At 37.9% G+C, this 14,481-nt stretch overlaps 1 protein-coding gene across 9 annotated transcripts in view; it reads left to right on the top strand.

Annotated features, from left to right (window-relative positions):
• The window catches only part of PRDM1 (PR/SET domain 1), a 112,116-nt gene that overhangs the window by 87,632 nt on the left and 10,003 nt on the right, over window positions 1-14,481 (top strand). For all 9 annotated transcript variants that reach the window (XM_077303005.1, XM_077302995.1, XM_077302986.1 and 6 more), the window contains 3 exons: window positions 145-393; window positions 9,404-9,523; window positions 12,830-13,082. In XM_077303005.1, coding sequence (XP_077159120.1) covers window positions 145-393; window positions 9,404-9,523; window positions 12,830-13,082 — 622 coding nt within the window. The remainder of the gene's footprint in view (window positions 1-144; window positions 394-9,403; window positions 9,524-12,829; window positions 13,083-14,481) is intronic.

The following is a 14,481-nucleotide window of genomic DNA, read 5'->3' as shown; positions in this document are numbered from 1 at the left end:
GTAGTTTTTCAGAGAAAACAGCTCCGTCATTCTGTTCCCAGCTCACTCAAAATTCCTATCAAAAGTGCCACTAGATTCTCATTGCAGTAATATTGCCTTAATAATAGAGTAAGAATTAAATGAAAATCACATTTTCTTTTCCAGGCTGCCCCATTGTGTAGCCCACATATTGTAAATCACGGAGTCCTGGAGAAAGGGACAACATTGATAATGAAAATGGACATGGAGGATGCTGACATGACTCTATGGACAGAGGCTGAATTTGAAGAGAAGTGCACATATATTGTAAATGATCATCCGGCAGATTCCGGCACTGAAAGTGGCACCATTACCCAGGCTGAGTCTTCCTTGCCAAGAAATTTGATCTTCAAATATGCTGGAAATTGCAAAGAGGTAAGAAGATGTATGCCAAGGATGGTTTCAAGCTTGACTGTCAAATTTCATTTCTCTTAAAAATGGGACTATTCTTTTGATTTCAGTTTTTAACAAACTTAAACACAATTTTTACGTTGAAGCCAAAGTTGTAGAAATAAGAGATTAATATATTTGCTATTTGTATCCTGCCTGGGAAAATTAAAATCGTTCCAAAGTGATTTTTAGTGCAATCTGAAGCAGAGTTATCCCCTTTCAGGCATTTAAATGAATGTGATTCCACTTCAGATTGCTCCATAAGAAGCGCAAATCAATTACCTGGCCCTATATATATAGTATTCAAGTACTCCTAAAGTACTTCAGGTGTTTAAAATAATAACAAAGCATAGGGCCCAAAGGTCATTTCCCACTGACAGAGAAGGGACTGATTTCCTTCCCTCCTACTGCAGACCTCCATTTTGCCCCCAAGCTGTTCCTGAGGCTTTCCTGCCCCAGGACATCACTTTGGGGAGCCAAAAGGGAAGACTGCAGCTAGTGGGGGCAGATGAGAAAGCTCCTATCCTACAGAAATAGTTTCTGCTTAAAATGGGAGCTGTGTATCTGCAGGATGGGGTGCTCCAATATCTTCATTTCTTAGTATTTTCTGGGTCAAAAGAACCATGTTGGAAATAGGTTTGCTTTCCCCATACATTATTAGGCTGAGAAGATGGGTGAATGTTCTGAGAAAAGAGGGTAAATGTTCTGAGAAGAAAGGATAACATTATGACCAGTTCACTGAATTAGTACCCTGTGTTTATGTGACTTGTTTATTTAGGGCAATAGACCTTTATTTGTAGCTGGACACACAGGTATATTTCAGTCCTTGTCTCTGGAGTGGGTACATTCTTTGTTGTTGTTTCAGAAGGGCTGGGGAAAAAATTAGGCTGGATGAGCAATTGGCTGCCTGTTTATTCCTTCATATAGAGTAGCTATTATAGTTAGGCGTGATGTTCGGCTGGCTAATAATGGCAGGGACAGCCCATCATTTTTGTCCCTGTCCTGCAGCTTGTGGTGGAACAGCCATAACCTGTGCTTCTACTGTAGCTAATGAACTGACCACAGAGTTAAAGAAGGGTGTAAATTCATTCCTTTCTAGTTATTAAAAGTATCCTCCTAAAACAAACAACACTAAAAGACTTGTGTACAGGAACAGAGCCAGTAAAAACCAGCACTATTGTTGGTAGGAAACTTACCTTAACTAGATCCCTTGCCCCCTCTCCTGTGTACTGTAGTGAAATGGTTAGCTGAAGGAAATAAATATAAGCTGTTTCTCCTCTCCCCCCCCCCCGGCACAGTTCTTACTGTGGTGTTGAGTGGTAAAGTTGTATGCTGTGTCATAAACATTTTAAAGTACTACTAATCAACAACAAACCGCTTACATCATCTCATATTAAAAGTAGCAGAGAATACACAAGCTAGAATCATAAAGCTAAAAGCGTTAAAATGCTAATAATATGATCACAGGATGGAAAATAAAAAATGGTGGTGGAAAGTGCCATCAAGTTACAGTTGATTGATGGGGACCCCATATGGTTTTCAAGGGCCCAAAGAAGCCGTCTGCCACTGCCTGCCTCTGGATAGCAGCCCAGGACTTCCTTAGTGGTCACCCATCCAAGTACTCACCAGGGCTAGTGTGGCATAGTTTTCTGAGATCTGAGATCTCATGAGGTGAGCTAGCCATAATCAAACATAGAGGAAAGAAAACATTAAAATATGTTTTGTTGCGTTTTAGTATGTCTGTGACGATTATGGCTGGGATCAGTTTGATCTGACACAGAATGAGCTTTTGTTTCTCATAAATTGTTAAATTCCTGAATCCTTTACTAGTAATTAGTTTGAATAAATGATAGTCTCCATTTATTTTCACTGTTGCTAAATGGAACAGATCAGTAGATCTTTAATGTTTCATTCCATATCCCATCTTTACCCTATTCTAATACTACAGTGCTCAGTTGGGTTGTGTTGTAGACTAGCTAGTCACCCTCAGTGTGATGAAATAGGTACAGGCTGAAAGCGCCTCACTATGTCACAGCAGTATTTATAGTTAATTAGCTCTTTCTACCTTCTGATCAATTTTTTATTTACTCCTTCAATCTTAAGAGATATAGGGAATTCAGCGGGTACATATAGTTTGTATCAGTATTTCAGTACCTTTGTTCAAGATATGCTTGCCTCAGGCATTAATTGCACTTTATACATCTTTTCATTATCACTAGAGCCTTGGGAAGAGGCCAGGTCACTGTGGATTCCTGTTTGATATGAGTAGGACTGAAACTGTGGCTTTCCAAATGATAGTTCATGGCTGAGGCAGTATTTGGATCCAAGGTGTTGACCCAGTCCAGCACTTGGTTCACTGGTATAGATTTGAAACTGGTTCTTCCCTGTCATGAAGGTGTGTGTGTGTTCAAAGTTGTGTCTTGAGAACTGAAACTTTAGAGTCTGTATGGGTCTGAAACTTTTGCTGATAGTGACAAGCACTGAATATATTTTGGGAAATGACTAGAAGATCATCACATGTAGTGATGCAAGCTGTAGGCTGTTTTCATTGTAGAAGAGCATACAGGAAATATTAATGTTGTCATTAGTGGTGTATATTTCAGGTGCCTAGAGATATTCCTGTATCTTCTATGTACATCTGGGAGTAGGGGGTGGTTTTTATTTAACCGTCATTGTTTCATTAATTTGGCTTTGGTCAGAGAATATTTTAAGGGCACTTTTTATACATTGTCCTCCACTTTAAGTTACTGACCTCCCTTCTTAAAATTTTGACTTTCCCGCCATATGACATAATATTTTATGTTTAGCTCTTTTATTCAATCTTTACAGCTAAGCACTTTCTTTAAACTAAAATAAGTACCAGCTAAGAGTAGACTCTGTATTAAAAATAAGGCTATGGACTTGAGATGGCCTGAATAACTTTCCATGGTAGTTATGTATGTTTGGTTTGGACTGTATATACCACCATTCCAACCAATGGGAAGATAAAGGCTGCTCTCAGAAAATCAATACAAACATTGAGACATGGTGTTTTATATCCAACAGGAACCATAGACAGAGCACACAGAGTAGGAGTTCCATTCAACACTACTCTGAGATGCCCTTGAGCAGGGGTAGTCAAATTGCAGCCCTCCAGATGTCCATGGACTACAATTTCCATGAGCTCCTGCAAGTGAATGCTGGTGGGGGCTCATGGGAATTGTAGTCCATGGACATCTGGAGGGCCGCAGTTTAACTACCTCTGCCCTTGAGGTTCAGGGGAGCACAGGAACAGCACTGGCCACAATTTGGGAGTCTGCAGTGAGACAATGAAAACCTTCCCCTTCCACCACCACCACTGTCCCACAAGTAGCTTTTGGATAAGAGCCGATATTATGTTGACCTGTAAACTATAAAACTCTTTCACTTGTATGCCAGCCTTAAATATAAAAGGAAGAAACTAATTTTGTAGTTGTATACATGTAAGAAGGAAACAATACAAAACATTTCCTCTCTGTCCACCTTTTTAAAAAAGAATAAATTATAGGATGTAGGCCCTTCTGTTCAGCTGCATCATTCTTTCAGTTAATTTAATGGAGAAGGGGAGGAAAAGTTTGCTTTGTTCAAAACAAAATGCTATGCAAATTAGTCATCATGTATTACTGGGGAAGTGGATGTTAAATTAGCAAGGAGCTAAAATTAAATCATTCCTGCTTCAAAACACCTGGCCATTGATCCAGTTACTACTTGTTTAGTTTGGTGTTAAGATAGTTACACTAAAAGCAATAACAACATGTACATTTAAAGAGATCCACCCTATGTCTAATGTAAGCTAATAATGATACCCCCAAGTATTCTCATTATTTCAAAAAATACTTATTAGAGAAAACAAAAGTGCTGTTTCTCATCCTGAGGTTTCAACTTGTCAGGATATGCTCTGTGACAAAGTTGGTGGCAGAGATAAATGTGGTAAAATAACAGAAAGGCTTGTGGTGTCCATAAAACATCCAGGGAAACAGCTTCTGTAGGACTAGATGAAGCATGAAAGTGCTGAATCTTTTCAGCTGCTTGCTGAAGTGTTTATAGAAGGCCTACAGTAGCTTTACTCCAGCAGTAATTCATTAGGACCCTGGTCAGTTCCACCAGTTACTTTTTCATGGGTTTGGTAGATGTGCTGTCTTTTAAATGGCCTGTTAAGCACCACTTGAGTTCAAACACAGTAGTAGAAAAAACAATGCTGTAACTTCTACACCTGAAGTACCAGTCAAAGCATGGCTATAGTCTCTGTATGACAAGGGTGAATGGAGATACTTTGGATCTTTCTACTTTTACTTCCAATTCTGCTTTTTAAAAAGTATCTCCTCATCTCTTGCATCGTAATGGGCTTTGAACACTTTGTGATGGAATGTAGTCACAGTATTTATGTAATCATATGCTACGTGGAAATGTATCTTACTTGGTAAGGAATAAACAGAAGGTAACCTTTGGGTGATATAGAACTGCATAGCTAAGGACAGAACTGATAGCAGCAATAATAGGAGTATTATTGCCCAGGAAAAACAGGTAGAATGGATGTGTTGCTGTTGTTATAAGATTGTATGTTACTATGTCTTAGAGAAAATAAAGAATGTGTGATGATGCGTGATTATTTTAGGATATTAAAACATTCCCATTACATGTCATTTCTAGGAACCTTCATTTATTAAATAATTGCCCCAGGGATTATAATGTTAAATAGAAAATATGCTAAAGAGAAATCTTAATTTTCCATTTGCATTCACAGTGCTTGCCGTGTGTTAGCAAGATCTAATTTAGTACAGCGTCATTTCAAAGCAGGAGTGTATTTAATGACACCTTGTGGACAAGTTTGAAATGTCTTTTCCATTCCTGTATTTCTGTAGCAAATAAGGCCTAACTAGCTTCCCTTATTGGGGATTTTGATATAGTAGTTATGTAAGTCTAGTTATTGGGAAAAGCAACCAGTTCACCTCTGATCTTGTTCGTGAATGTTTGCTAATCTCTTTGCCATAGTTTTGGGCTAATGCTTGTGTTTCTGTAGTATTCTGAATCTATCTAATACTACTACTATTACTATTACTACTACTGCTACTACTACTACTACTAAAATTCGGGACTAGGTTTTTCACAGGTATGTGTTGTCTTTGCATAGAATTTACAGTTATGTCCAATGGTGTATTTTTCTGTATTACATTTTTAAGGGGAGTGGGTCATATTAAATTCCAGATCTTCTTCCTACCATAAATATAGTACTTATTTTTTGCCCTGTAGTTCAGTTCCTGGAAACATAAATCAGAGATTAACATTTTCAAATGTTGAAGCATCAACTTAATTACTGATTGCTGACCTACAGTAATACCTTACTTATTGTGAAATAGTTAAATGCTGTTTACAGTATCAGAATAGTAGCAGTATCAGGGAGCCAGTTTGCTATAATGATTAAGAGAGGCAGCCTCTAATCTGGAGAACCAAGTTTGATTCCCCACTCCTCATCCATATGCAGCCAGCTGGGTGACTGTGGGCAAGTCACAGTTTTCTTAAAGGTCTCTCCACCCCAGCTACCTTACAAGGTGCCTGCTGTGGGGAGAGGAAAGGCAGGTGATTGTAAGCTGCTTTGAGACTCCTTCAGGAACTAAAACGTGGGGTAAAAGTTGTCTTCAGATTTCCTGCATCACAGAAACCATTCTCCTAAGAACCTCCCCAGACAAGTCGTTTCAGTGTAATAAATGTGCAGTTCTGTGGCATGTCCTCCCAGTATTTCCCAGTCATAATATGTAAGGAGGGATTAAATAAATATCATAAACATCAATCCAGTATTGAATTCAAAATGATGGAATTAGTATCAATGGACAGTGCCTTATTGGTTACAGTCTCTGCTTCCCTCTTCTTTAGAGAAACAAGACGAGGAAGAAGAGCAGGTAGCAGTTACACTTTGCTTCCTTTCTCCTGCTAAGCTGGATCATGGCTAGCCACCAGTGGAGTCTGAGAGGGAAAGAACTAGATGACAATTAGACATGGCAGGCTGATGGAAAAGGCCTTGCAAATGCACACACTTGTTCTCCTTTGCTAAGCCGCCTGAGTGGCTGTCTGCCAATGGAGTCCCCATCACTATTGTTATTTCCTTGGTGGATGTTGTGCAGCTGCTGTTGGTTCATGGCTATGAGGAGAATACTAAAAAATCCTTTTCTCTACTCTCTGTGCCTGTGCTCTTTGGAGATGTCATTTTAGAAATTGTTGTTGTTTTCCTTAATTTTAAAAAATCTTTGCTCTCCAACTATGCAAAGACAGTCAGTTTAGGGTCATTCATTTGACTGATTTTTAAAAACAACTAAAATATAGAATACCAGCTACATCATTCCCTTCTCTATCTCCTTGCACCCCTCCCTCAAAGAAAAATTCTCTCTCCAAGGAATTTTTAAGTGGTTTTTTTTTTTTAGTCTTGGAAGTATGCACTTTATTTTCTTTATTATGCAAGCATCAGTTTGAACAAATATATATCCCTGAAGAAATATGGTCAAAATTAACAAACATATTGAGCATCATGGTAGAATATTACAAATATTATCTTCTATCCCATGACCCCCAGGTAGACATATCCCACTCCCCCCCACCTACACACACACATACATGCTATGAGACTCCTTTAGGAGCCAGCTTGGTGTAGTGCAGGGGTAGTCAAACTGCGGCCCTCCAGATGTCCATGGACTACAATTCCCAGAAGCCCCTGCCAGCAAATGCTGGCAGGGGCTTCTGGGAATTGTAGTCCATGGACATCTGGAGGGCTGTAGTTTGACTACCCCTGGTGTAGTGGTTAGGAGTGCAGACTTCTAATCTGGCATGCTGGGTTCAATTCTGCATTCCCCCACATGCAGCCAGCTGGGTGACCTTGGGCTCACCACAGCACTGATAAAGCTATTCTGATCGAGCAGTGATATCAGGGCTCTGTCAGCCTCACCCACCTCACAGGGTGTCTGTTGTGGGGAGAGGAAAGGAAAGGCTGTAAGCCGCTTTGAGCCTCCTTTGGGTAGAGAAAAGCGGCATACAAGAACCAACTCTTCTTCTATTTCTTGTATCTCTCATAGTATTTCATGGGACAGGACATCAAACTATTGTCTCTGCATAGGGCCTTGAGAGGCTGTTGTTCAGGGATAAAATACTGTTGGGGCATGCTTTGAATGATTGTGCTAAAAAGCCCCTAAGTGTTTCTGTTTGACATGTTCCAAGTAATACTGATTCCTAGACGTTCTGAGAACTTCACCATAAGTCTGAATTAAAACTAAAATATCTCTCTGCATGTGCTTTTTAAGTACATGAGAACCTCACCTACCCTATGGTCCAACTGCAAGCACACTTGGGGTACTAACTGTGAACTTTTCCTGAAAGTTTAGAAGAATGTAAATGAAGGTGATGGGGAAAGCTAGAAGAACATCTGCCTCTTTCACCTCTCTATGAAAAATGTGCAAGAGTTACAAAAATAAACAATCATTGGGCATGTTTGTACTAGTTTTGGTTTTTGAAAGTCCCTGTTCATTTTACCATCAGTGCCAGATGCAGACCTCATTTGGTTTTATGAAGCTTTCAGACATTTGTGAAACAATTGCCTTGAGGCAGAACTACATGATAGTTTTTATTCTGTGATTCTAAGGCTTTTCCAGAAGCAGTCAGTGGTATTTTTTCTTGTAGGGGGAAGAGGGGAGGCTTTTAAGCTATTTCTGACTGTTGTTTTCTGATCCAAAATTCTCTTATCTGCTTTGAAGCAAGGGGAAAGTGGCTCAGAGTTGTTGTTTTTTAAATCAGGAAATAGGCAGTGGAGGAAAAAAACAGAGTCCCTTTCTCATAGCACCATTCTTCCCCTCCAAAAAGCCCCAAAGGCTGAATTTGGAGGAAAATATTTTAAATGCTAACATAACCAAATGCAGTTATTAGACTGCAGAATGTAAGACCCTAAATTTCAATTCTTGATCTTTTTAGAGAATGTTTGTTCTCTAAGGCTTATAAAGATCAGTATGGCTATGTACTATGCTGTGCAAAATTTGTTAATATTGTGAGATATACATTCACTCATATTCAAGCTGCTGTACTGTAAAACTGTGTACTGGGAGGATGTGTGATGTCCTCTTCTAGGATTTTGATTAATATGCTTATGATTGGAGTTAAGAACAACGAATCTATAATTCATTTGTAGTCATTATTTTGGCAGGCATAATGAAACTAGTCAGTAGTGTGAGAAGGAACATGACTCATTAGCTTTGCCTTGCATGCTTACTAAGTCTGTGGAACAAATATCTTCTCATCACCCCCCACTTTCCATTTAAGCTGCAGACACCACTCTTTTTAAAGTGTTTATTCATGTTTCCTGGTTAGCTAAGTTGTTCTGTTTATCATACATTATTTAGAGCAACTTAAAATGTAGCCGGCTTAGTGGAAGTAAGGATGAGTAGAGAGGGAAAACCCACAGTACCTAAACAATAACTTGTGTAAAGAGACTTTCATAGGCATGCTATTCAGATTCCAGATTTGTGGTCAATGATATAATTACTGGAAAAGAGGATGCCTAGTAACCAGTATAGTTTATATTTGGCCATACCAATATATCATACACAATCCCTGAATTTCCATGATCAGATCCACTAGTAAGCAAGTTAGCAATATAAGAAGAGAGCCTGCTTTCATTAACTGCTGTTTCTGGACACCTATGATGAAAGAATTTTAGATGTTGGATGATGTTCATCTGTTCATATTTGGTAGCACATTGTGTTAAGCATCTTAACACTATGGAATTTTTAACTACTGTTCCTAGTTATTATCACAACTAAAGATGAACTCTCCTGATTTAGCTTTTCAGCAGGTTCCAGGTTTGCTGTATGTATTCTTCACACCAAATTGTATGCCTCTATGAAGAAAAGGTTTATGAAGAAAACCTTATGCTTAAAGTTTCAACATGCATTTTAGAATATAGAAATAACTTAACTTGGCTGCCCTTGTGCTCTTTTTTCAGGTTATTGGAGTCATTAGCAAAGAATATATCCCTAAAGGAACACGTTTTGGACCTCTGGTTGGAGAGATCTATACCAATGACACCGTTCCTAAAAATGCTAACAGAAAATATTTTTGGCGGGTAAGCAAAAAAAGAGACAGCTTTATGAAAGTAAATTGCTAAATAAGTACTTAAGAAATTCCACTGCACTTCCATTTTGAAACTCACTGGAGTGCTGGACAAGGGTGGTGAGCAAATTCTTTATATGGCACTGTGGCAACTTAAATAAAAGTCAACATGAATAAATGGACTACGAATGACAACTGCACATTTCTGTACAATACTTGCCATTTTTGCCAGGTGTCCTTTGTTTTGTTACTGTGATCCTGATTCTTGAAAATTTCTAAAACTAATGAGTTCTATTGCTTAACCTCTCCCTCTGCATTTAATATAACTACTAATTGTATTTAGAAGCCCTGAACTATTGCAATAGACTATTTACTTTGCATCAAATTTCAGTTACAGAATGAAAAAAATGCTCTTAAGCCTTCTAATAGCACCAATAGACAGTAATGGTGGTGACAGAAAAGAAAAATGTTTGGTGGCTACAGTGTTGGACTGTATACTCACTTTGAGCAGGTCTCTCAGCATTATCTTGGAATTGTTTCAAGACTAGAAATGTGTCTCTGTTTTCTTTGGAGAAAGGGTGGGACACAAATATTACCAATAAAAAAATTCTACGGCACATGTACAGTTTAAGTTCTCATTCAATTTGCCATTAGTTGCTTCCTGCAAGTAAAATCCATCCTACACATTATGAGCTATGAAAGCCTTTTCTGCACTGTCAGTCAAACTGCAAGGACAAGTGAGGAAGGATAAGTGAGCTCAAAGCACAAGCCTGTGCTCTAGGAGTATGTGCAACGTTAACACACTGGAGCTATGTTTAGAATCTCAGATGTGGATTGTTCTATTGTATGGGTCATGGAGATGTTAGCTTCTTGGGTAAGGTGGCATCCTTCCACTTCTGTTCTCCCTCTCTAATACTGGTATAATTCATTGCATAATGGAAAACACAGTAAATATTGTAAATGATTTTGTGAATTTACAAAATGTTACATTAATAAAAAATATAAATAGGCCACTTCCCTACTCATGTTTTAAGGATTTGTTTGGGACTGCAGGGAGAGACTACATCACACATGTAACTGGCAAGACTAGTCAAAGCAAGCTTATTGTCAGCTTTGTGTCTGATCATTCAAGTATCATGTTTCATTTCAAAAACCTGCATTCTTAGTCCCTTTGTCCTTGTTTTTCTTTATTATAATGCATTTTAGGGCATCTCTCATATCCTTAACCAAGTCTTGTTACAGTTAAATTATTTACCCAAACTTTCCCACAAAACCTAGTTTTTTTTGTCATACACAGAGCCAAGAAAAAGCTCTGAAGCCAATTCAAACAGTGAAGTGCCTTGGAAGATTATTTGGATTGACATGGGGCTTTATTCCAAATTAATTCGAAGAGCTAACATCATTCATGCATTATTTGTCTTATGAAAAGCCTTACAATCTACTGATAGTGATTCTTGTGTTTCATGCAGCATCCAGTAAAATATATTATTCTCTAAGGTTTGAAAATGGTCTTGCACATGCAAAGGAAATAATACATTGGTATTATTAGAGAGGGAGAACAGAAGTGGAATGATGCCACCTTACCTAAGATGCTAACGTTTCCATGACCAATACAGTATATAATTGGTCAGTAATTAACATCTGAGATTCTGGACTAGGGACTACACTGGCTGTCAAATAATTCCCCATATGTCATATTAAAGACATCCTGGTTTGGCTGGCAGGAACAGGACCATCTGTTGTATATTATCATAAATGTTCCATTCAAATTATACCCTCTAAAAGGCAAATGCATGAATATGCTTTGCAAACTCTAGGGTGACATCATTTCTTGTAATTGCTGCAGTGTGACTCAGCATTTAAAAAAAATCTTTGTGTTACATGGAAATCTGGTGTGCTAAAGTAAGATCATATGAGGTTTTGTGATCTCACTGTAGTAGAGCATATGCCTGTTTTGAAGAAAGCACATAGTAAATTGTGTGAAGAGATGAAAAGGTAACTGGAAGTCACTAAGTCAAACTTCTGTTTATAATAGAAATGCAGAGTAATGGAACTTACAAGTTCCTGGATGTTCGCGAATCGGAGCTAGCAAACTTAAAAACTCATGTTGAGAACATAATTTTTTAGGCTTTGTTCCATCATTCTCATAACAAAAACACCGCAAAATCTCTCAAGCTTCTTTGATGAAGCCACATGTATTTCCTCCTTCTCAAATGACAGGAAGTAAGAAAGTGATTATGGTGTTTACTGCCTGTCTTAAAAGGCCAGCTTGCTGTTACTGCCCTTTTTCTATTAAAAGAGGCATCTTAGTCAATCCTTATACCAAACATTAATATGAAATTGAAGATGTACATGAAGAAGCACAGGGCAAAATTATCCAGAGACGGGAAATTCAGATCCCTTCCTAGCTGTGAATGCCATGTGCCTAGAACATTGGGATAAAACCCTCCTTGATAATGAAGTTTTCAGAACATAGTTTTAAAAATTGCTAACAGTTTAAGTATGATATTTTTCGCGTGGTAATCTGAAAGTATTTCCATCAGAGAAAAAGAAATGTCCATTTTACATTACAATCTATGTATAATTGTTCAGCTTATTTTTTAATACTTTTACTAACATTTTGGAAACCAAAGATACCTTGAATCACTTTACTGTTCACCTTTCTGTAACCATCTGCTGAAAGTCCTTTTTGTTTGAGTATATCAACTGAGAAGTATGTATCTCTGTCACCTGCCACTATTTCAGATCTTCAATTAGCTATTATTTATATCAGTTCACATTACTCCATCCAGTATTTCAACAAAAGGGCTAGATTCCAAGTATGAACAAGTGTTATTTTAGGATTTGGGATGGGGAATGTTTGCTTTAATATTTAGATAGGTTTGGGGGAATTTGGAAACTACAAGTACAGAGTCTATAGAAGGAAGGACAAGAAAGAGACTGGGCTGTGACGTAACAAATCTAATCAGTCTTACAAAAGTGACTCATGGGGATTATTGTGAGCCCTATCAGACAAACTGGTACTTGTTGACCAGTGTCTATGAAGAAGATTGTGGGAGGCACTGTTTAACATCAAGTCCCACATTTTTATTCATGTGTTACATTAAAACTTAACATAAAATACACACACAAAATCAGAAGTTATGGAGCATGTTTTTTATTTCTCATTCTTACAATTTTAAGAGTCTCCTACTTCAAAAGGAGGGTAGTGGTGATCTTTTTATTCATTGGTATATTTCATTTTATTCCCTTAAAAATATCTTGCCAAGCATGCCTTTCTTTTACATTGTGCTATTAATGATGTCCTATCTTTTTACAGATATATTCTGATGCTGAGCTTCACCACTTCATTGATGGCTTTAATGAAGAAAAGAGCAATTGGATGCGTTACGTAAACCCAGCTCATTCTGTTCAGGAGCAAAATCTGGCTGCTTGTCAGAATGGAATGAACATTTACTTCTACACCATCAAACCCATCCCTGCCAATCAGGAGTTACTTGTGTGGTATTGCCAGGATTTTGCAGAAAGGTTGCACTATCCTTCTACTGGAGACCTGGTGATGATGAATTTCAGTAAGTGGATTACCACAAACATTCTCATGAAACTAAAACATCATCATAACATGTCTTTTCACAGTGGGTTTTAAAATATGATGTATAATTATGAGTGATTCTTCTTTAATAGTAAAACAAGTCTGAAGTAGAAGGCATTTTTTAAGAGTCATTTTTTTCTGAGTAAAAACAACCCAGTTTGGCACCATAAGCTTCCATACATGTACCAGCACCTTTGCTTCTAGTGCCAGCTGAACACTGGAACAGAGCCAGCTAAGCATCCTGTTTGTGACTTGGCATTGTTATAATTGGTTCAGAGCTTATCTTGAGCATCCTGATGGATGAGACATCAGGTTATAAGAATTCAAATGGTTATTAGCCTATAAGCTTTAAAATGTTTGATAAAAATCAGGTACAGGTATTTTAGTGCATTACAGCACAGCCCATCCCAACATCTTTGCAACTGGGATTCACTTATGAATATATCATTTGAAGGCTCAAAGTTTATGGACTTTTCTGGGATCCTGAATACTGTTTTATAGTAGCCTGTGATTTGTAAATATACGTAAAGGTTAGTGACATGTGAACTCGCTGCTTGAACTGCAGTTGGGTTGCTAGTAGCACCTGAATGCTTTTGCACTTGCATGCTTTCACGTTGCCTCTTGGGAGTTGCGAGCTAAGGAAAAACACCAGATTGCCTAGGAAACCATGATCCTTTTCTTCGTTTTATATTTTATGTAATCATTCTTTTCCTGCTCAATAAAATCAGAGTCCAGTAGCACCTTTAAGACTAACAAAGATTTATTTAATGAATAAATCTTTGTTGGTCTTAAAGGTGCTGCTGGACTCTGATTTTATTGTGCTACTTCAGACCAACACTGCTACTCATTTGAATATTTTCCTGCTGTTTGGCTGATATTACTATTAGCTACCTGAATAGATTCCTTCATGAAAGAGGAAGAGGCAGATAAATTGCCAGGTGGAACTTACTGCTATGGCTTGGCTGCCACAGTTTCCATTAGTTTTGCCTAGGGCAGCCAATTCTATAGGCTACCTTCATAATGTATCTCATTTTTAGTTTGGACCAGAGGAGAAAAAACCCTGGCTCATAATTTTAAAATAGTATGAACAGAGGAAATTTGTATTATGAGAATGCTATTTTTTAAATTTCATGACATCACTAAGAAGGATGCTTCTGAATGTTCTGAGACGTTTTGAGGATAGTCTTTTTGTTCACATCCATTATGCTGTTTTATTAAGATGGTCCAGTTAATCCTCTATGTTTGCATCACAAAAGGGTATAAAGGGTATTTTATGTGTATTAAGAATACTGTTACCTTGGTCACTGAAGTTAGTTTACTACTTTATTTTTAATAGAACAGAGCTAGAATATTATTACAATACTGGCATGTTCTAAAGA

The sequence above is a fragment of the Paroedura picta genome, chromosome 1 (assembly GCF_049243985.1).
Source record: "Paroedura picta isolate Pp20150507F chromosome 1, Ppicta_v3.0, whole genome shotgun sequence".
Taxonomy (NCBI): domain Eukaryota; kingdom Metazoa; phylum Chordata; class Lepidosauria; order Squamata; family Gekkonidae; genus Paroedura; species Paroedura picta.
This window is presented reverse-complemented; position numbering and strand designations above follow the sequence as displayed.